The sequence below is a fragment of the Manis pentadactyla genome, chromosome 2 (genome assembly GCF_030020395.1).
Source record: "Manis pentadactyla isolate mManPen7 chromosome 2, mManPen7.hap1, whole genome shotgun sequence".
NCBI classification, from domain to species: Eukaryota; Metazoa; Chordata; class Mammalia; order Pholidota; family Manidae; genus Manis; species Manis pentadactyla.
In genome coordinates, this window is record NC_080020.1 from 176,474,125 (window position 1) to 176,494,211 (window position 20,087).

Here is a 20,087-nt window from a genome sequence, read left to right on the forward strand (position 1 = left end):
AAGTCCAGTCTGTTTTTATTCTTCCATTCCCTAGCAGCTTTTTTTATCTTTACTGACTTCACTGATGCAACATTGACAGGCTTGCATTTTCTGCAACCACTTAGCAGAAATGCCAGTTTTTGTATACCATTGCAGACCTATTGAAACAAATTCTGGGAATGAGGCCCAGCAATATTTTAACCCTGTAGTAATTAATTGCCAGTGCATACTCAAGTTGGAGAACCACTAGGGTAGAGCTGGCTTTCAGTCAGCCCCTGCATGATTAATGTCAAAAGATTAGTAGTAGTCTCCTGAAGTAACAGGCTCTGATAGTATTTTTTTCTTTCAATGAAGAATTATTATTTAATGCTAGTTGCATAAAACTTACCAATATGCTTAATACATTGTTAACTTGTTTTGCTCTTTGAAGAGCCAATTTCAGATGCCCTGGTGGGAAACTTAAAGTAGGTTTGATACAGTGTTCTTTCAAGTGAAAATAAATCTCATTGCAAAACAAGTCTTAGGGTGACAGAAACTATTTCATTAATATTTACTGATCCTTAACATACACATAACACAATATTACATTCTCTACAATACTGTTTTCATTGAAACCACAAGAGGAAAAAATAAGAATATGTAACATACTTGTTAAGAATAAAATCAGAAAAAAGCTGACCCTTTGGCAAACTATAAATTTAAGCCCTGCCTTTATATCAAATATATCTTGGCAATTTTATCAGCATACTAATATTCACAATTGTAGCAGAGAAAAAAATCTTGAGGAATCAATGTTCTCTTCCCCCATTTTGCTAAAGTAGCTACTGCTTTAATCAGGTGAAGAACTTTTTTTTACAGTACACGTTGACTTTGTTGGATTTACTTTGAGAAAGCACAGGCTTTTTTTCTGTCCTACTAGTGACTACAAGGACAGTCAGTCATGATCTTCGTATAGTAAGTGTAGAACTGGTTCTCAAGTTTGGCTGCACACAGAATCATTTGGGAAGCTTTATAGTCCTACAGGTGATTCCAATATGCAGCCAAGGTTGAGAACTACTGCCTTAAAACAAGATTTCAGCAACCAATTTCTTACCAAAATGCTACAGTAGCTTTAGAAGCATTTAATAGTTTGAACATATGCTGGATTTATTTGATCAAGTGTGGTGTCATTCTAAATATCCTACTTTAGTGTAATCTGCTCTGGAGTACACTAAATTGCCTCTACTATCAAGATTACTACTGGAGTTCTCATTTAGAGAAATCAATCTTCACAAAATGGATCAGCTTTGATAATGGATTGGTTTCTTGGGACCTTTAAGGCACTAAAAACCCTTTGAAGACAGCTTACACCCCACATCAGTGATTCTCAATTCAGGTTGCACATTAGGAACTTTAAAAAGCTACAATGCTGGGGTCCTGTCCTTAATTCATTAAATCAATCTCTGGTTGTGGGGAATCTATTTTTTAAAGCTCCATAACTGAGGATTTCATAGTAGAATGCCAAATTCTTAAATCAGTAGCCTATATTTGCTTTTCATTTTACTTGAGATTTTTGTATGACATCTTAAGGTTATATGACTTAGATTTCTGAATTTCACCCATAATTAAATCCAGACAGAAGCAATCAAAAGAACATTCTGAAAGTCAAGGCTGCAAGCATGGGCACTTTTACTTTGAAGAGGGCATAAATTATTAACTAAAGCCAGGCATATGATACCAACTCCCATAGTAGTTTTAACTATCTTCTGATCTTTACATTTTTCAAGTGCTCAGCTTATTTAAAATGCTCTAAGGTTTTGTTCAAAATCCAGCATCCCACCCCCAGACCTACTGAATGAGAATCTCCAGAGGAGCTAGGGAATCCATTATTTAACAAACTCCTGGTGAATCTCAGACAAGTTTGGGAAATACTATTTATGGATATTAAAAGTGAAGAAATTTTAGAGATGACATAAATGCAATAGTTACACCTTCACACTCAATTAGAACCTTGTATTTCCTCATGACTCACTTGGGTTATTTTAGTTAAATAATAATGATGACAAAATACCTGATTCACAATCATCTTTGCTCAGATTGTGTTGTTTTTGCCAGTGATGCTCCATTTGTTACCAGGAGGGGAAAATGATAGTGTTATTTCATAGTTCAGTTTTAAGTTTCTCATATAAGTCCTCTTGGTCAATCATGTCTATGTGCCCATTCCAGCGGTGATAGGCAAGAAGAGCGGCATTGTGGGCTGCAATGGCACTCATCTCCATGGCGCTTGCTGCACACTCTATGCCATTGAGGTAATAAAGGTGGTCGTGTAGTATGATGGAGGGGCATTTCTCTGGAGGTTTATAATGGGGATATGCAAGCCACAGCTGCTTCACAGCATAATCATAGGACAAAAAGAGCTTTAAAATTTGTTCTTTAGTAAGAATTTCTGGGGAAAAGATCTTCCAAATATATGTGCCATCTGTTGGTGGTTGAAAATTATTATTTTCTCTCACAGAAGATACAATCCCAATGCTATTAATGAACAAATCTGAATTATCTGTGGTTAAGATAGTACTAAGATCAAACTCAGCTAAAGCTCTGGAGCTAAAAATAGTTGAATTCAATTGCCCCTTAATTAAAGTTGTTACTATATGTTGGTAGTATTGATGGAATTCCGCAATTGGAGGGTCAAAGTTGAGAAAAGTTATATTGGACATTTTCCGATTCAGTGGAGTGGCCACCAAAACTATGTCATAGAAGTCTGAACGGGTCTCAGGTCCAGTTTGGTAGACGACTTCATACATCTTTGTGGGATTTCCTAGAGGAAATAAGGAACCATACATTTCTTTAGTGTTTCTAACACTATTTTACATCTTCTAAAAATAATCCTACACCTTCTTAATAGTTTGTAATTATAAGGAATTAAAGTAGTTTTATCCTGTAAGATAACTGTCCAAAACTGAGGCCAATTTCATACTCAGAATAGAAATACTACCTTGTCAATAATACAAAATATGAAAGTTCTACTTTTAAAGATGAGAATACTTTTTACATCCAAGGAGTCATGCCACTCACTGTACTTGAACACAATTGGGAATATTTCTACATAGCATACACAATTTAAAATTCCCATCATTTGGAACTGAGTGAGAGGTATGGTGGAAGAGAGGTTTTTCTACCTTAGCAATTATTTCCTACAGGGGAAAGTAGCAAGAGTAAAACAGAAATGCAAACTCACCGGTATACTTTGTCCTTGTTTTCTCCTCTATGTACATTACTGAGCCAGGTATCAGGTTGCTTTTGGATGCCTGAAGGAGTCCTGAGCAAACAAGTTTATTGCCACCATCGACTGCCCAAAGGCCAGAATCAGCACAAGACATTGACACTGCCCCTGTCAGTAGCAGGAAAAAATGTGTTTTAATTGTTACTGTAAGAGGCCCTCTACCCACTCTCCTTCCCAATTAGGTGAGTTCTCCTCCATATGTCTTCCAGACATTGCCAAATGGACCCTGGGGGCAAAATCTTTGCCAGCTGAGAATGATTCAACTATAAGAAAAGCTAAGGACTCTCCCCATAAAAATGTACATTTATATATACACAATTTTGCCAACAATGTGTGAGGTTTCACAGAAAAAGGTAGTCTCCAACTCATGGCCTAAAGTCAGGAGCCACCATAGCATCCAGTCAAGTCCCCCTATGAACTAATGTCCATAACTGTTTTGAGCCGTGGCTTACCCACAAAGCCATTGATGTCCATGCTTTGGCCATAATTGACCCTCATGACAGGAGCAACAATTTCATTGAGGAATTTCTCAGAGAAGCCTGCTTTCTGCAAGGTTTCAAGAAGTGTTCGGTTAAGCATTCCAAGGAAGTCGTCCCCTCCGAGGGAATGTAGTAACTTTTCTACACTACTGAAGGCATAGTCATGAGATTGGTAGCGGTAGATCCTTTTGAAAAGAAAAGAAGTGGCCATTAAACACCAAACAAGATAGGGGAAAGGGGATGCACAAATAAGATAAATAGTAAGACTCAAACTGACTTTCATGTTTCCTTCTGAAGGGTACCTATCGTGATAGGCACCTCAGTCACCATCTTCCCCAGATATCCCAGAAGCTCTTGGCCCTCCCTCTCCCTCCTCTGCAAGGCCAATGTCCTTTGCATAAGCTCTTCTGCATTAATATGGTCTTTGTGAGCACCTTTTAAGAAGTGGGTATGTCTTGTTCACCTTATCTTCAGCAGCACTGAGACATGTCGAAAATTAGACATGCATCTTCCCATCAGGCTTGATCCACCACCCACCCAGCCATCCCAACCAAAACTAACAAGTCCCTCCTAACATCCTGAATTTAGTTTCATTCAGTTCATTTGGTTTCAGTTTGAAACATTTTCACTTCTTTCTGCTTCTCCCACCCAAAAAGAAAATCTTACCAATCTAACATTTCTCTTGTTACTTTATTCTAATTTCCTTGACTTAAGTCAGGATTTATATTCAAACTACTAACATGAATATCTGATCTACCTGCTGAGGGCATTGTCAAAAGAATCAGTGGCAATTTAACATCACAGCTGCCAAAAGCTTGATACCATCTAGGACTAACAAGAGGTAGACTGAAAGACTAAAAAGAAATACTGGGGAATGGAAAACATGACACATTCCTAGGGACCTCAAAGGCCATGCCCATGTATGAGGCTGCCACATGCCCACAGCAGACCTGAGAAGGTCCTAATCTGTTATCTCTGGCTGACCTTGAGGCTTTGAGCAAGCAGGAAATAAAGGCTAAGTAGAGGTATAAACTGCCTGCAAAACCATCCAAAACATACCCCAACACACACACACTTCACTGGCCACATATGACAAAGAATACAGACTTTAGACTTAGTCCCAGAAAGTCACTAAACAAACAGCAACAACTAATCCTGAGGTGAGGGAAAATCTGACTGGAGTTGCCATCTAATATTATTTTAAATGTCCAGTTTTCAACAAAAATCATGAGACACCCAGAGAAACAAGAAAGTGTGGCCCAAACACAAGTAGGAAAAGGGAGTCAATAGAAACTGTCCCTGGACCCAGACATTGGACTTGCTAGACAAAGACTTCAAATAAGCTATTATAAATATGTTCAAACAAATAAAGGAAGCCATGTCTAAAGAACTAAAATAAGTATGAGACTGTTTCATGAAATATAGACTATCAATAAAAACACAAAAAAGTTTTAATTTTGGAGTTGAAAAGTACAATACAGACTTAATAGAAATAAAAAATTATCTAGAGGGACTCAACAGCAGATTTGAAATAGCAGACAAATCAGTGAACTCAAAGATAAGGTCAACTGACACATATAGAAAGAAAAAAATGAGCAGAGCCTCAGAGACCTTTTGGACAACAAAACATATCAACATACTCATAATGGGAATCCTAGAAGGAGAAGAGAAAAAAGGACAAAAAAACTGAAAAAAAAACAGCCCAAACTTCCCAAATTTGATGGAAAACATTAATCCGCACATCCAGGAATCTCAACAAATCCAAGCAGAATACACTCAAATCCAAAGCATATAAATACAACAAATCCAAGCAGAATCCATACTTAAATGCATCAACAGTCAAACTGTGGAAGGACAAAAAAAAGAATTCTGAAAGCAGCAAGAGAAAAGTGACTTAACCAGCACAAGGGAGACTCAATGAGATAAACAGCTGACTTCTCATCAGAAACCATGAAGGCCAAAAAGGATGATGCTCAAATTGCTGAAAGAAAAGACCATCAACAAAAAGTTCCATATCCAGCAAAACTCTCCTTCAAAAATGAACAGAAATTAAGATTATCCCAGGTAAACAAAAACAGATTAATTCAATACTAGCTCTCCAAGAAATACTAAAGGGAGTCCCTCAGGCTGAGATGACACTAGACAAACTCAAATCCAGATAAAGAAATAAACAGTACTGGTAAAGGTAACTATATATGTAAATATAATAGTTTTAAAAAGTATAGATGTTTGTAACTCTTTTCTCCTATCTGACTTAAAAGACAACTGCATAAAGTAATAACTATAAAGCTAAGGAGCTTGTAATGATAACACAAAAGATGGTGTGGTAACAAAATATATTGGAGCAAAGTTTTTGTATGCTATTGAAATTAAGTTGGTATTAAAACAACACTGTTTTAAGCAATTAACATTATTTTAAGATTAAAAGTAATCACCAGTAAATAAAACTAGTAATTAATAGTAATATTAATACTAAAACTAATAACAAAAAAATACATATACTAAAAGAAACAACAAAATAATTTAAACAGTATACTAGAAAATACCTCTCTAAAACAAAAGAAGGCAGCAACTATAAATCTAATGCACAGCATAGTGATTATAGTGAAGAGAGAAATGAATGACGACTAGAGTATTAGGGGAAGACTTTGTTGAAAAGAGTCAGATAAGAGATTGGGCTTTGAAGTAAGGAATGGCATCCAACCAAAATTGTGTAAGTACATGCTCAGACTTGGATATCAACCTGGCAAGTCTGGATAACAGGGGCTGCAGGATTGCCACCCCAAGTACCTCCAACAACAGAGAAAAAAGGAATGCATACACCCAGGGGTACCACAAGTTTTACCCCTCTTTCAAGTGTCATGGTTTACTACTGTCACACTGACCTTAAGCTCACACTGTGCACACTGAAATGGAAGCACAAAAATGACAATGTAACTTGACCTCCCCAAAGCTGGTCAGCAAAACCCCCAAAAGTTTCTGGAGAAGACCACATGAAGAACTTACTCCAAAACTACTACATCTAATATCTGAATTCAAAAAATTAATACACGGAATTAATTACACAGATACAAAATTAATACACAGAAATCTGTTGCATTCATATATACTAACGATGAACTAGCAGAAAGAGAAATCATTCACAATTGCATCAAAAAGAATAAAATACCTAGGAATAAATCTAACCAAGGAAGTGAAAGACCTATACTCTGAAAACTACAAGACACTCATGAGAGAAATTAAAGAAGATACCGATAAATGGAAACACATCCTGTGCTCATGGATAGGAAGAATTAATATTGTCAAGATGGCCATCCTGCCTAAAGCAATCCACAGATTCAATGCAATCCCTATCAAAATACGAACAGCATTCTTCAACGAACTAGAACAAATAGTTCTAAAATTCATGTGAAACCACAAAAGACCCTGAATAGCCAAAGTAATCCTGAGAAGGAAGAATAAAGCGGAGGGGATTACACTCCCCGACTTCAAGCTCTACTACAAAAGCTACAGTAATAAAGACAATTTGGTACTGGCACAAGAACAGACCCATAGACCAATGGAACAGACTAGAGAGCCCAGATATAAAAATAAACCCAAGCATATATGGTCAATTAATATACGATAAAGGAGCCATAGACATACAATGGGGAAATGACGGCCTCTTCAACAGCTGGTGTTGGCAAAACTGGACAGCTACATGCAAGAGAATGAAACTAGATTATTGCCTAACCCCATACAGAAAAGTAAACTCAAAATGGATTAAAGACCTGAATGTAAGTCATGAAACCATAAAACTCTTAGAAGAAAACATAGGCAAAAATCTCTTGAATATAAACATGAGCAACTTTTTCCTGAACCCATCTCCTGAACGCAAGGAAAAAAAAAAAATGAACAAATGGGACTACACCGTGCTAAAAAACTTCTGTACAGCAAATGACACCATCAGCAGAACAAAAAGGCATCCTACAGTATGAGAGAATATATTTGTAAATGACATATCCAACAAGGGTTTAACATCCAAAATATATAAAGAAATCACACACCCTCAACACCCAAAAAGCAAGTAACCCTATTAAAAAATGGACAGAGGATACGAACAGACACTTCTCCAAAGAAATGCAGATAGCCAACAGGCACATGAAAAGATGCTCTACATCGCTAATTATCAGGGAAATGCAAATTAAAACCACAATGAGATACCACCTCACACCAGTTAGGATGGCCAACATAGAAAAGTCTAGGAACAATAAATGCTGACAAGGATGCAGAGAAAGGGGAACCCTCCTAGCACTGCTGGTGGGAATGTAAACTAGTTCAACCATTGTGGAAGGCACTATGGAGGTTCCTCAAAATGGAGTTTACTAAAAATAGAAATACCATTTGACCCAGGAATTCCATTCCTAGGAATTTACCCAAAGAATATAGGATCCCAGTTTGAAAAAGACATGTGCACCCCTATGTTTATCGCAGCACTATTTACAATAGCCAAGAAATGGAAGTGACCTAAGTGTCCATCAGTAGATGAATGGATAAAGAAGATGTGGTACATATACACAATGGCATATTATTTGGCCATAAAAAGAAAACAGATCCTACCATTTGCAACAACATGGATGGAGCCAGAGGGTATTATGCTCAGTGAAATAAACCAGGTGGACAAAGACAAGAATCAAATGATTTCACTCATCTGTGGAATGTAAAAACAAAGCAAAAACTGAAGGAACAAAACAGCAGCAGACTCACAGAACCCAAGAATGGACTAACAGTTGCCAAAAGGAAAGGGACTGGGGAGGATGGGTAGGAAGGGAGGGATAAGGGGAATAAGGGGCATTATGATTAGCACACATAATGTAGCGGGGGGCACGGGAAGGCAGTATAGCACAGAGAAGACAAGTAGTGACTCTATAGCATCTTACTATGCTGATGGACAGTGACTGTAATGGGGTATGTGGTGGGGATACTTGATAATGGGGGAAATCTAGTAACCACAATGTTGCTCATGTGATTTTATATTAATGATACCAAAATAAAAAAAAAAAGAGGAAGACCACATGAGCCACTTTGAAGAGGACCCAACCGCACCTGTCATACATATCCCAAAAAGGGGGAAAAAATTTTGAGCAAGGACTTTAGGTTTCTACACTGTTCAAAGAAAAAGCTCCAGAATACTCTCCAACTGTGCATTTTAACCTAGTAGTTCTTCTGACTGTATGTAAGATTCACTTGAGGTGCTTTTAAAAATACCAATGACAAGGCCCCCTACTCCAGAACAATGAAATCAAAACTCCATAGGGATGGAGCACAGCATTCTTATTTTAGAAAGATTGCCTTGTAAATCTAATTGCAGCCAACATTGAGAACAACTGCTTTACTAAAATGCAGGGGAATCTGTTGTTCCAGATTCCTCTTTGGCAACCTCTGTGGCTCCCAATCCTGGCTTTTGTGACATTCCAGTGTCTCTCCAACATGGGGTGATATTACAACTACTTAACAACTGGTTATGGCATTAAACAGAAAGTAGGCTGACTACAACACTGGAACAGAGTGGAGACTCCATGCTGGGAAAGGGAATTCCAAGCAAGGCAGCAGCTATTTCACCAGTCCAGCAGTATTTCACTATTTTAACTGGCACATGCTGGCTCAATACCAGCCTTCCCTCCAACTATCTCATAGCATATGATAAAATTATCAAAATAAGATCTGTATGCTCTTGATTTATTAAACAAAACACAAATGTATGATGCATGCTCCTTTAAACAACACAAAGGCCAGTGCTATATAATCAAATATCAAAGATAGATGGGGTTGGGGCGGAGGCCAATAATTCCACAGTTTGGGAACTGTTTAATAAAATCAAAAGTAGTATAACCTATGTGGTCTCCTCACTGGATCTTCTGCACAGTTCTGTAATACCCTGAATTCACTTTAAAAGTGATTTCTTAATTTCTCAAAGGGCAATTCTCTACATGTCAAACAGATAAGAAAAATAAAGCATACAGGGAGGCTGCATCTATGCCATCTGAAGTTAATTTACCTGCTGAACATGCTGCAACATGCCACCTTCCTTCTTTAAAAGGTGCCTGGCTGTCTCTACACAAATTCTATACATTTTCTTAGCTATTGGTTTATTGCTTATCTCTCTATTAGAAAGTATATTCTTTGAGGGCATGGACAAATTCTACGTTCTGCCTCCTCAAGACCTAGGATAGCGCCTGGCACGAAGCAGGCACTCAGTATTTGGTGAATTAAATAAACGACTTAATGACTACTTTAAAACAATCTGCACTGTGACCTTAATGTACCCAACTGGAAAGGCTGTGCAAGGAATTGACCTAAGAATGATATTTAAAAAGAAAGAAATCCATAACTATCATAAGTTACAGAAACTAGAGTGTACTTAACCTCCTCAACTCTTGTACTTGTCCTGGTCAATACCTGGTCATATGACATGTAATTTTAACTTTTTAACAATTATTTTATTATGTTGGAACAGTCATAGTGATGAAATATTATTGGCATTTACAAGTTTAATTTCTCCAGCATCTAAAATTGTAAAACAGCATAAAAACTAGCACATGCCAACAGCCTTAAAAAAAAAAATAGGTTGAATCTTTCAAAGTTAGACTGGTTATTTTGTTGTTTTTTCCTAATTACCAAAGCAATGAACATTCATACACACAGAAAATTTTGAAAATACAGAAAAACATGAAGAAAAAGAAAAAGGCACCTGTATTCTCACTACCCAGTGCTGGCATTTAATATCTTAAGTTAAATTTGGGGGGCACAGAACTGATACTATACCTCAGGATAACTGAAACATCAGGTCACAATTACAGCTCACTGAAGTTTTCTGATCCTTTCTACAAGCTCTTGTGCACATTACTACATTCAACTACACAATACCAGCACAGAGCAGAGTTAAGAGTGAGGACTCTGGAGTCAGACTGCCTGGGTAGAAACTTCAGCTCCCCCACTTACTAGGGGTACACTTAAAACCTCTCTATGCCTCCACCTTCTACATTTGTAAAAAGCAGCTAGTAACAGTGCCTACCTGAGAGAGCGGCCATGAGAGTTCAAGAAGGTAATATTTGTAGAGCATTTAAGAGTGTCTGGTAACACTAAATAAGCATTTACAAAATACATTTCAGAAGTAAAAATAAACTACCCTTTCAATTTCCAAGTGGATAAATGGTCTGCATACTTTATACAAAACATTTGCCTAACAATTTACCAACAGGCCTTGCAATTAGGTAGAGAACTTTTCCAAGAAACTATAATTCCTAAAGATCAAGGGGGAAAATTACCTCATAAACTTGTCTAATATATCTTCTACCCACATGTGCATTCGGAGGGGCTGAAATCCATAGTGCCAAATTAGTTTAATCATGTTAATTATAAACCAGCTGCTCTCCTCAAACACCATAGTCTCTCCATTATAAACCCCCATTAGGCCACCATAGCTCTGAATAGTTGAGAGACCTGCAAAAAAAAGAGAAAGGGTAGTAAGTCAGCGGTTTCTAAGATGAACAATGACTTCAGAATGTAATCTGAAGCTACTGGGGACTCTCTGAAGTGAGTTAATTCCGGGCTTCCCCCCATTGTCAGGAGACTTATTAAAGGACCTCTTTTTTTTTCTAAGGTATCATTGATATACAATCTTATGAAGGTTTCACATGAGCAACATTGTGGTTACTACGTTCACCCATGTTATCAAGTCCCCCCCACACACCCATTGCAGTCACCGTCCATCAGCGTAGTAAGATGAGGAGCTCTGTCTTTAGAACAGTATGTGATACATTATATACACTCACTACGCTGCCTAAAAGCAGACTCTCTAAAAGATGGGTCAAAGGATCATGCAGATACATCAAAAGAATTAGACTGGCTACTTTCAGTCTAAGAAGACTAAAAAAATCACAAGGGAAAAGCCAAAGTACCAATGAATTCAACTTAAAAACATAAAGGTCATACATGAATCTTTGCGGTATAAATTGCTCCTGGCATATATACGTGCCCTCATAGTGGAGAGGCCCAGGACGCATCCAGAGGAAATACGGAAAGCAGATAAGGGAAAGGAGGCATCCCCGTTTCTGTGCAAATCCTATTTTGTATAACCAGGTATTTCAGATAACTGGAAAGAAGCTAAAAAATTACACAATATTCCCTGAGAAAAGGGCCTGCAGAGGCCTGCCAGACTTCCACAACGTATCCAGCTCCTCTGCTAGTAGGAAAGCAGTCCGATGTCCCAGGTTCTAGGCACATGTCTGTACCTATTAGCTGTGTAACCTTAAGCCAGACACTTCAAGCCTCTGGGCCTCATTGCTCCAGCTATAAAATGAGCACACTAGATCTCTGCAAACCCAAATCTTTGATTCTTCAAAACCCAGAAGTTTAAGAACTGATAACAGCAACCATCTCCACCCCAACCCCATGGCTGTAATTCCAGATAAGTGAAGATAAAAATAACTAGTGTCCCATTACAGGAGAGTGGTTCCTAACTAAGACAGTACCAGTTGCTAGCAAAAAAGTGAGGAAAACAGCTTTCCCAACTTCTTTGTATAAGACAATTAACAAGGAGGAAAAGTTTCAGTTCCCTAGCTGATACAAATATCTGTGGATGGTCACACTGAAAGCTGCTTGGCTCCAAGACCAAATTACTTACCCAGGTCCTTGACAAAACGCTTCATGTGCAGATTTAAAGGATGGATGACAGACCCTCCTCCCTCGTATTCTTGCCCCCTCACAGTCATGGTGGCCAGACGGCCCCCCACCTCTCCTCTTTCAAACAGATCAATCTTCACATCTTTCCCAAATTTCTGCCGCAGATAATAGGCTGCTGAAGTGCCACCGATTCCAGCTCCAATAATTGCTAGGGGGGATAAAAGGAAGAGTTTCCCTCTTACCAGCTTTGTGGGTTTTGCTTTTTTTTTGAAAGGTCATCAACAATAGCAGATATTGCGTTAGCCTATTAGTAATTTAGGAAAGCTCGGGAGAGGGGGAGGCAAGTGACAGTTGGACAGACACTGCCCCAGATAAAAGTGGTAGTAAATTAACTTACAAACTGAAACGAGATTTTTTTTTCCAGATGTCCAAAGGTTCTCATAGCTCTTTGTCAAGGCACCAGCGGGCCTGCACACTCCCCTTTGTGCCCAAACTCATAGGAAAAGAAGAGGTGGGCACGAATTTCCAGCACGCATTTTAAATAAAGTGGCCGCCATTTTTGCCTAGATTCATTCTGTCTCAGTATAGCTAATGAACCCAAAGAACACAGCTTTAATGGGAATAAAAAACAAAGCAAACCAAAACAGGGAGCAAAAAAACAAGGCTGAAACTAGAAAGGCAGTGGATTATTTCGGCTGTGCAGTAGTCCCAGGCAGAGAAATTGTGCAAGCCAGGGGCCTCCTGAGAGCCGGCCGACCTCAGCAAAGCGGGCGGGGCGGGGAAGAGCGTTATCGCCTATCTAGGGAAGAAGACTGGATCAGCTTGTTTGCACTGCTCGGTGAGCTGTGCCCGCGTACTCCTGTCATCTGCAGAACAGAATGGGCCCGTCACTCCAGGACGCACGAGAAGGCTAGCCTCCAAAAGGGGCAGCAAAGGACGGCGCCCAGAGCGGCCTCGGCCTCCCCGGAACCCCAGGCCTCCAAGACAGGGGTTTTGCAGGGACGCTGGGCGGCCGCGCGCCCGCCCTGGTCTCCCCTCCACCACCCAGACCCATTCCTCAAGTGGGCATATCGACACGCCCGGTAAGGCACGTCCCTAGGGCACCGAAGGCTACCCCGAGAACACCGGGAAGAGCGCGACCCGCGCGGAGGGCTAGGCCCTCGCCTCCAGGTGGGCGCCGTGACTGCGTGTACCTCGCAGCGGCTGCCCAGCGCGGAGCGCGCTCCGAATCCCGTTCTGCACCGCCCCCTTCTCGCCTACCGATTTTATCCGGTGGGGCCCGCAGCTCCGCGCTCCCGGGGCACAGCAGCAGCCCCAGCCCGAGAAGCAACGAGACGAGCTCCCCAGCAGTGCACCCCATGGCTCCCCGAGCGCAGCAGCCACCCAGGGAGCTCCCGACAGCCCGCACGGCTGCGCGCTCTGTCCGTCCCAACCCCCCGCTCCGCCGCCGGTCGGCCCCGCTGAGCCCCGCCCACTCCGCCCCGCCCGCTCAGGCCCCTGTCGCCGCGTGTCCGCCTGTCCTTCCAGCAGTTCCCAACCTGGTCCGCTCGGTCCCTGAAGCCCGCCCTGCCCCGCCCCTCCAGGGAGACACCAAAGGCTCCAGAAGCGGAGGCTTGCCGTAGCTCACCTCCTTCCTCATCTATTCAGGCGAAACAACTTAGTTCTTCATTAGTGCCCTTTTCTGTCCCTATGATCGCTCTTTCTCAAAGAAAGCACATAGCTAATCGCTGTCGAAACAGACCAGTAGAGCAGCAAATACTTATTGAGGGATCACTGTGTTCCGGGGACTGTTGGGTACGAGACAAATGGGTAAATGGTGCTTAGGTGAAAAGAAAAATGAGGGAGACCGGGGATTGGTGGCCAAGGTGAAATACAGTGAATGAATAAAAGTATGTACCCATATCCTGTGATGGAAAATTATGCAAGTATTAAAAAGAATGTGGGATCTATAATGTCTTAGGATTGTTGGTGAGAAAAGCTGGTAGATGAAGTGATAGGCATTATATGATCCCATTTCTGTAATTAAAATACCCCACCCACCCCCAAGAAAAGAAAAGAAAAACCAGTACATGAGCATGAAGAACAGTATGGATGAAGGGGTAGTAAATTGGACAGAAAGAAAGGCTGAACTTGAAAAGTAGAAAATCCAGTGCAAAAAGCATTCATTCACTGGACGAATATTTATTGAGTTCCTTTCAAGTGGCTGGCAATATTCTAGAAGCTTGAGAAAAATCAGTGAACAAAAACTTTTAAAAATATTCATTCTAATGAAGTTGACATTCTAGTGGAAGAAGACATGATAATTAGCATAAATAAGTAAATGATGTAAGATACAGAATGAAGTAAGAGGACTGGGGAATGGGTTGCAATTTTAAATAAGATGGTCTGGGTAGGCCTCATTGAGTAGGATGGCATTCGAGCAAAAGCTTGCAGGGAGTGAGGGAGTGGGCCAGGCAAAGTGGGGAAAGAGCTTTCTAGGCAAGGAGAATGGCTTGGCACGTTTGAGGAACAACAAGGAGGCCAGCATTGCAGAGTAAAAAAGGGGGAGTGGAGGTGTTACTGGAACAAGACACAAATCATAGGAAAAATAAACACATCTACTTAAGAACATAAAATATGAAGATTATGACCCCTTTTTCACAACATCAAGAAATTACAAAGAAAGAACTGAATTATGTGTCTTTTACTTTCTTTTTTCCAAACTATATTTTACTCACCACACCTCAGTGCATTAAGTCTACTAGGCCCTTAATAAATACTTGTTGGTTGATTAGAATTGATCATGTTATTGACCATGACACAAGTGTCATATTTGGAAACTTTGATTTCTACTACTGAAACCTTGGGGAAAAAGCTCACCAAAAGGACACTCAGTGAAGAGACAGTGTTAAAGATCTGCAAAGTAGGAGGTGGATCAAAAGTTTTCTCATCTGCACTCTCACCCTTCCAAAAGAATTCTGCCACTATAACTCAAAAGTTTTTTTTTTAATGTCATGAGGGGAAAATGACAGAGACAGGGACCATGGGGTTAGACAGAATAGGGTGAAGGCCTCTAGAAAAAGCAAGGCAGGATATTTGCAGTCAGAGCAATGTAATTACATGCAAGGAAACCCACTACCAAAACTCTGTGTTAAACATTAGGCTCTAGAGTTATTCTTCAGTGGGATCAGTTAATATTCCCCATATAAAGAAGAGTAGCACATGTTTTTATTATGCTGATCATTTGTAATCATGTGTAAGATTCACTTCAGCATGCTAAAAGGCCTAGGCCTATGTGCTGTCTTTCCTCCTTCAGATCTGATGAAGTGATTTGCAAACTGGGCAACTAATTTAGCATGCAGACCCAGCTGTAAACAACATAGTAAAAGGCAGGAAGGATTCCACCATAAAGATAAGATTACATTTTAACACCCACGAAGTTTAAGAAGTAAGATTCTTAACTTACTCTTTAGCAAAGACAATAAATACCTCAGCCCACCTTGGGAGCTGGGCAGGCAGCCTTTTGATATGCTCCTAGACCAACACACCAGTATCCCAGGGAGAAATCAGAGCAGTAAATTTCTTGTGTTAAGTTAATTTTTAATATTCAGGGACCACTACAACACACCACTACAGACTCTCTTGTCCCCTCCTGGCGTGAGCCAGGAGCTCTATCTGTCCTCTCACTGTATCTCTTAATAAAAGTCTCCCTAGCTCTCCTACCTTGACTGTTTGCTAAGTTCATCCTTCGACTCCACAAACAACAACCCCAGCATCATCACCACATATATGAGTAATAATAAGGTAAATAACAAGATAATATAACAAACATTTATTCAAAGGAGTGTTCCTCAAAAAAGCAGTCCCCCTAGGAAGCTGAACACTAAGATTCTCTTCTTGACCAAACAGTCAGGCTTCTCTGAACCCTCTTCCGGACTAGGCCTCAACCTCTGGCCTGTAAAGACTTGAACCTACCCCCTACCTAATTTCTAACAGCTGAAAGCTACAACCTTGGGATGAGCCTAGCTCCCCTTAAAGTAACTGAAGAAACTCAAGGCTGCCACAGATTTTACTGTTTCTCCCAGCCAACACATGACGAGACGCCCCATCTTCCATTCTCTGTGGGAGTGTAGAAGCCTGACTAATTGATGGGTTTAGTGGGTTGGGGAGTGGGGTGGAATGGTGAATAGGGAGTGACTGCTAATTGGTAAGGGTTTCCTTTTTAGGATAATGAAAATGTCCTAAAATTGATTATAGTGATGGCTACATTTTTGTGAATTCATTAAAAACCACTGCCTCATACACTTTATGTGAGTGCATTGTATATTACATGAATTATATCTCAAAATCCTGTTAAAAAATGCTATCTGGTATTAACATTTGTGTTACTCCTCATCAAAAGACTAATATTTGATAGCTTTGAAAAAAATTAGAAGAATGTGCCGCTGATTCTACACAACTCCAAAAATGGAAATCCAGAAGTCCCACAGCCTAAACAAGCTACTGAAGAGGACATCACATTTTTGGATGTGCACATTCTCCTACATTTAAGAAGTATTTCGCATAACTTAGAAGATATAATGCAAAATGCATAATGAGTACACTGAACTACATTTCAGAGCTCTAATTTTTCTGCCCCTCTCCAAGGCCTCTCCAAGAAATATAATTTCTGACTCTTCTGGCATTAGGATTCCTCTGAGCTATTTAATAGCTATTTATTATTATTATAATAAGCATTTAATAATTATTTTCTCAAATATTTTCAAATGTACATTGAGTTCAACAAGGAAATGCAAACATAAAGAAAACTTCGACAGTATCTGGAAATATTTCCCTGGCTCTCAAAAATTTGATTAACACCAAGACAAATTCTTCTTAATGAAACTCATGTTTTTAAGTAAATTTTTTAAATTACGATTTTTCTTTACAGAAGTAGAAACATTCAACTGTATTGGAATGAGAAAAGATACATCATGTCAATATAAAGTAGCAAATACGTGTTAATAAAAAGTAGCATATTATACACTCTCAAAAACTTATCTTTAAATGATTAAATCATAAACCTGAGGAACGAATGTTTGCGTGCATTTAGCCCTAAGATTTTTCAATTAAGCTAGGTATCAACAGCGCCGCTGGTGTAGTGGTATCATGCAAGATTCCCATTCTTGCGACCCGGGTTCGATTCCCGGGCGGCGCAGACTCTTTTAGTTCTCGTCACCAATAAAACGAGTTAACTTGAAGAAGTTGTCAGCAATCTTTCTTCCTCAGGAAATACTTAGAAGCTTAATTTCCATGAAAATTCCCATTTCAGAATTCACTGTTTAAACATTGGAATCTGAAGCTGGAAAAAAAAGTTGACTCCCATCCTGAAACAGTTGACCCTTACGCCTGCGCAGTTTGAAACATCCCTAGCCTGGGGTGAAGAGCGGCTGCGCAACAAGTGAACCTATGGATTGAGGTGTAGCCGGGTGGCCCGAAGGTTGAAAGAGCCAAGATCATTCTGCGCCTGCGCAGCCGGAGTCACTTCGCTGGCTGTTCCTAAACTCTCAGCTCGCCGCCATCTTGTATTGTGGCTTCATTGTTCACGCTGAGCCGGGTGGTTTAGTGTAATTGCCGCCGAACAAGGAGGCGGAGTAACCTCTAGTCAGCCGAAAAACCCCGCTATTTCGCAGTCATAGCAGCTCAAAAGATTTGGGGAGTAGGAAAGGGTAGAGAGCTGGACCTGGAGGCGCCGCCGCGACTGCAGCAGCCATGGAGGACGAGATGCCTAAGACTCTGTGAGTCTGGGGCAGCGTTGAGGGAGGCGGGATGGTGGTCGTCCCGGAGGGAGGCCTCGGCCCGGCGCCGCTCCCCAGCCTATTGTTCTCCGTGGACGCCGCGATATCGTGGTTCCTCTTGGCGCACACCAAATGCTTAGGGACTGAGACCCGGGCTGTGACAGGACAAGGTGGAGGAAGACGGGGCTCAACCCTCTAAAATCCTTTCACCTTAACTACACCACAGCGTGGCCTGCCTCACCGCGGGCCCTGTGTGAGTCTTAGGCCTGGAGAAAAGATTTTTTCATTCAAACCTTTTTTTAGAACTCGGCTTACCTTCTTTTTGTCCCACACTTACCTTCCCGTTTCCTGTCCCTCCGACCCTACTTCGATTAACCTCTTTTGATCTTTACAGCCGTCTCCTTTTACCCTGATTTTCTCCTGAAACTTCCTCTCGTTTTCTTGTTGATAGGAATTTTTCTCTTGAGGATGCTTGTACTCATTCTCAGTAAGGCAAACTTTATTCTCTTAGTTGCCAACTGGAAAAAAGGCAAACATTTTTCTTTAACCACCTCCTACTTTGCAGTAGAAAATAAAGCACTCCCCGGACCAAAAAGCCTAAAATTGGACACCCTAAGGATTTTGAAACTGCTTTTTAAAAATGGAACTCTAACTCGCAAGTGTATATCAACTGAGGGGAAGTGGATTTAAAACATTTTTATCATCGCTTGCTACTTTTGTGATTGACGTGTTGAGCAAAAGGGCAGTTTTCATGAAGCAACAGTTGATATAAACACCTTAACATAGGCACTTGGAATTTTTAGAGATAGTGGTTAAATGATCTCAGCTTGTGATATTTCCTTTGTCGTGTAGCTTCCTCCCCAGCATTCTGTTGCTGAAAGTATTATCGGATGAGGTGGTCTGCCTTTGTTGCATTTCTCAAAAAGAAGAAAAGGCCCGATGAGTTTTTCCACTTAGCTTTTTGTTTCTAAGAATATTGGCATTTTGAGAACTCCAGGCGTTAAAAATACAATTTTAGGTTTCTTTTTGCAAATCTAGATTTTGCAGTTGTTCTGAAATACAATGTAATCAGTTGTTTTTTCACCACCAAACAAGTTAGTTTTACAATCTGTATGAGAAATATAATCACACTTGTTTTCTTAAGATTAGTAAACTTTTTGCTAGTTTCTCTGATAATTACATTAAGTATCTTTTTAATAGGATGAAGCGATTAGTGCGTGACCTTTGTTTTTAAAAGATTACATCTGTAGATGAATACTTCCTAAAAAACTACTAGCTTCAGTTAATAGAAACCATTCCCCCCCCACGTTCGCTAGTATACAGCAGCATATTGAATAAAATACTGTTCGTTTTTTTATAATGTCTTTAAATTTAAGATTCTTAATATGTCAAAATTTCTAATTTCAGAAACTGCCAGAAATATCTGGCAACTTAACCTTTTTAGTACATTGATTTAGGAATATCAAATAAGACAACTTTAGCTTTCTCAGGCTAATCTACAAAAGCAGATAGTAAGTACTAGTTTGGGGACAGGGGACGAACCATTGCAGGAGAAATAATGAAGTTTTATTAAACAAACACTGAATGCTTATGATTTGCTAGGTTCTGTGTTACGTGTTTTATGTACTTACTTAATCCTCATCAGAACTATGTGGTAAATGGGTCCATTTTGCAGCTGAGGAAAAACAAAGCTTAGAGTTTAACTCAGCCAAGGTGATAACTTCTTTTTGTTCATCATTGTGCAATTCTGTCCTCAACTCTTAATTTATACGCTTTCAACTAATTTTGCTTTGTATCCTTCATTAGATCACGCCATCCAAGAATCTCTTCCCCACAGTAGTCCATGCTGTATGTAACATTTGTGATTACTTTCTCCTTTGCTTCTTCCTCCCTGAACCAAAATTCCCATTTTTCCGGTGAGACAAGTCTTGATAAATATGAGTAGGT

General features: G+C 40.0%; 2 protein-coding genes and 1 non-coding gene across 16 annotated transcripts in view; 2 read left to right on the top strand and 1 right to left on the bottom strand.

Moving 5' to 3' along the window:
- Window positions 1-499: 499 nt before the first annotated feature.
- PCYOX1 (prenylcysteine oxidase 1) lies at window positions 500-13,883 on the bottom strand. 3 transcript variants are annotated; one of them, XM_036908300.2, is made up of 7 exons: window positions 13,645-13,662; window positions 13,142-13,250; window positions 12,386-12,592; window positions 11,028-11,202; window positions 3,694-3,905; window positions 3,197-3,349; window positions 500-2,776 (listed from the first exon to the last, which is right to left on the bottom strand). In XM_036908300.2, exons 3-7 carry the CDS (start codon window positions 12,471-12,473, stop codon window positions 2,118-2,120), a joined length of 1,287 nt encoding a protein of 428 aa, XP_036764195.2. In that variant the 5' UTR covers window positions 12,474-12,592; window positions 13,142-13,250; window positions 13,645-13,662; the 3' UTR covers window positions 500-2,117. The 3 variants fall into 3 exon arrangements, with proteins under 3 accessions (XP_036764195.2, XP_036764192.2, XP_036764193.2); XM_036908297.2 differs by lacking the exon at window positions 13,142-13,250 and having other exon boundaries at window positions 13,645-13,880; XM_036908298.2 differs by lacking the exons at window positions 12,386-12,592; window positions 13,142-13,250 and having other exon boundaries at window positions 13,645-13,883.
- Window positions 13,884-17,489: 3,606 nt separating this feature from the next.
- Window positions 17,490-17,560, top strand: TRNAG-CCC (transfer RNA glycine (anticodon CCC)). Its single transcript has one exon. It is a non-coding gene; the product is annotated as a tRNA-Gly (tRNA).
- Window positions 17,561-17,853: 293 nt separating this feature from the next.
- Window positions 17,854-20,087, top strand: part of TIA1 (TIA1 cytotoxic granule associated RNA binding protein) — a 32,794-nt gene continuing 30,560 nt past the window's right edge. For 2 of the 12 annotated variants that reach the window (XR_005029409.2, XM_036908296.2), the window contains exon 1: window positions 17,854-18,140. Coding sequence is in view for 6 of the 12 variants with exons in the window: in XM_036908296.2 (XP_036764191.1) it covers window positions 18,115-18,140 (26 nt within the window). In the remaining 6 variants the exon portion in view is untranslated. The remainder of the gene's footprint in view (window positions 18,141-20,087) is intronic. The other 10 variants (XR_005029406.2, XM_036908289.2, XM_036908291.2 and 7 more) reach the window with 8 other exon arrangements.

Bases quoted from the DNA above. Each gene is read 5' to 3' on its own strand.
- PCYOX1 (XM_036908297.2), bottom strand. From the start codon at position 13,744: ATGGGGTGCACTGCTGGGGAGCTCGTCTCGTTGCTTCTCGGGCTGGGG. The intron at 12,593-13,644 runs GTAGGCGAGAAG...TATCCCCCCTAG, and splicing joins GGCCCCACCGGATAAAATCG to CAATTATTGGAGCTGGAATC. The intron at 3,350-3,693 runs GTAAGCCACGGC...TGCTACTGACAG, and splicing joins GGACATCAATGGCTTTGTGG to GGGCAGTGTCAATGTCTTGT.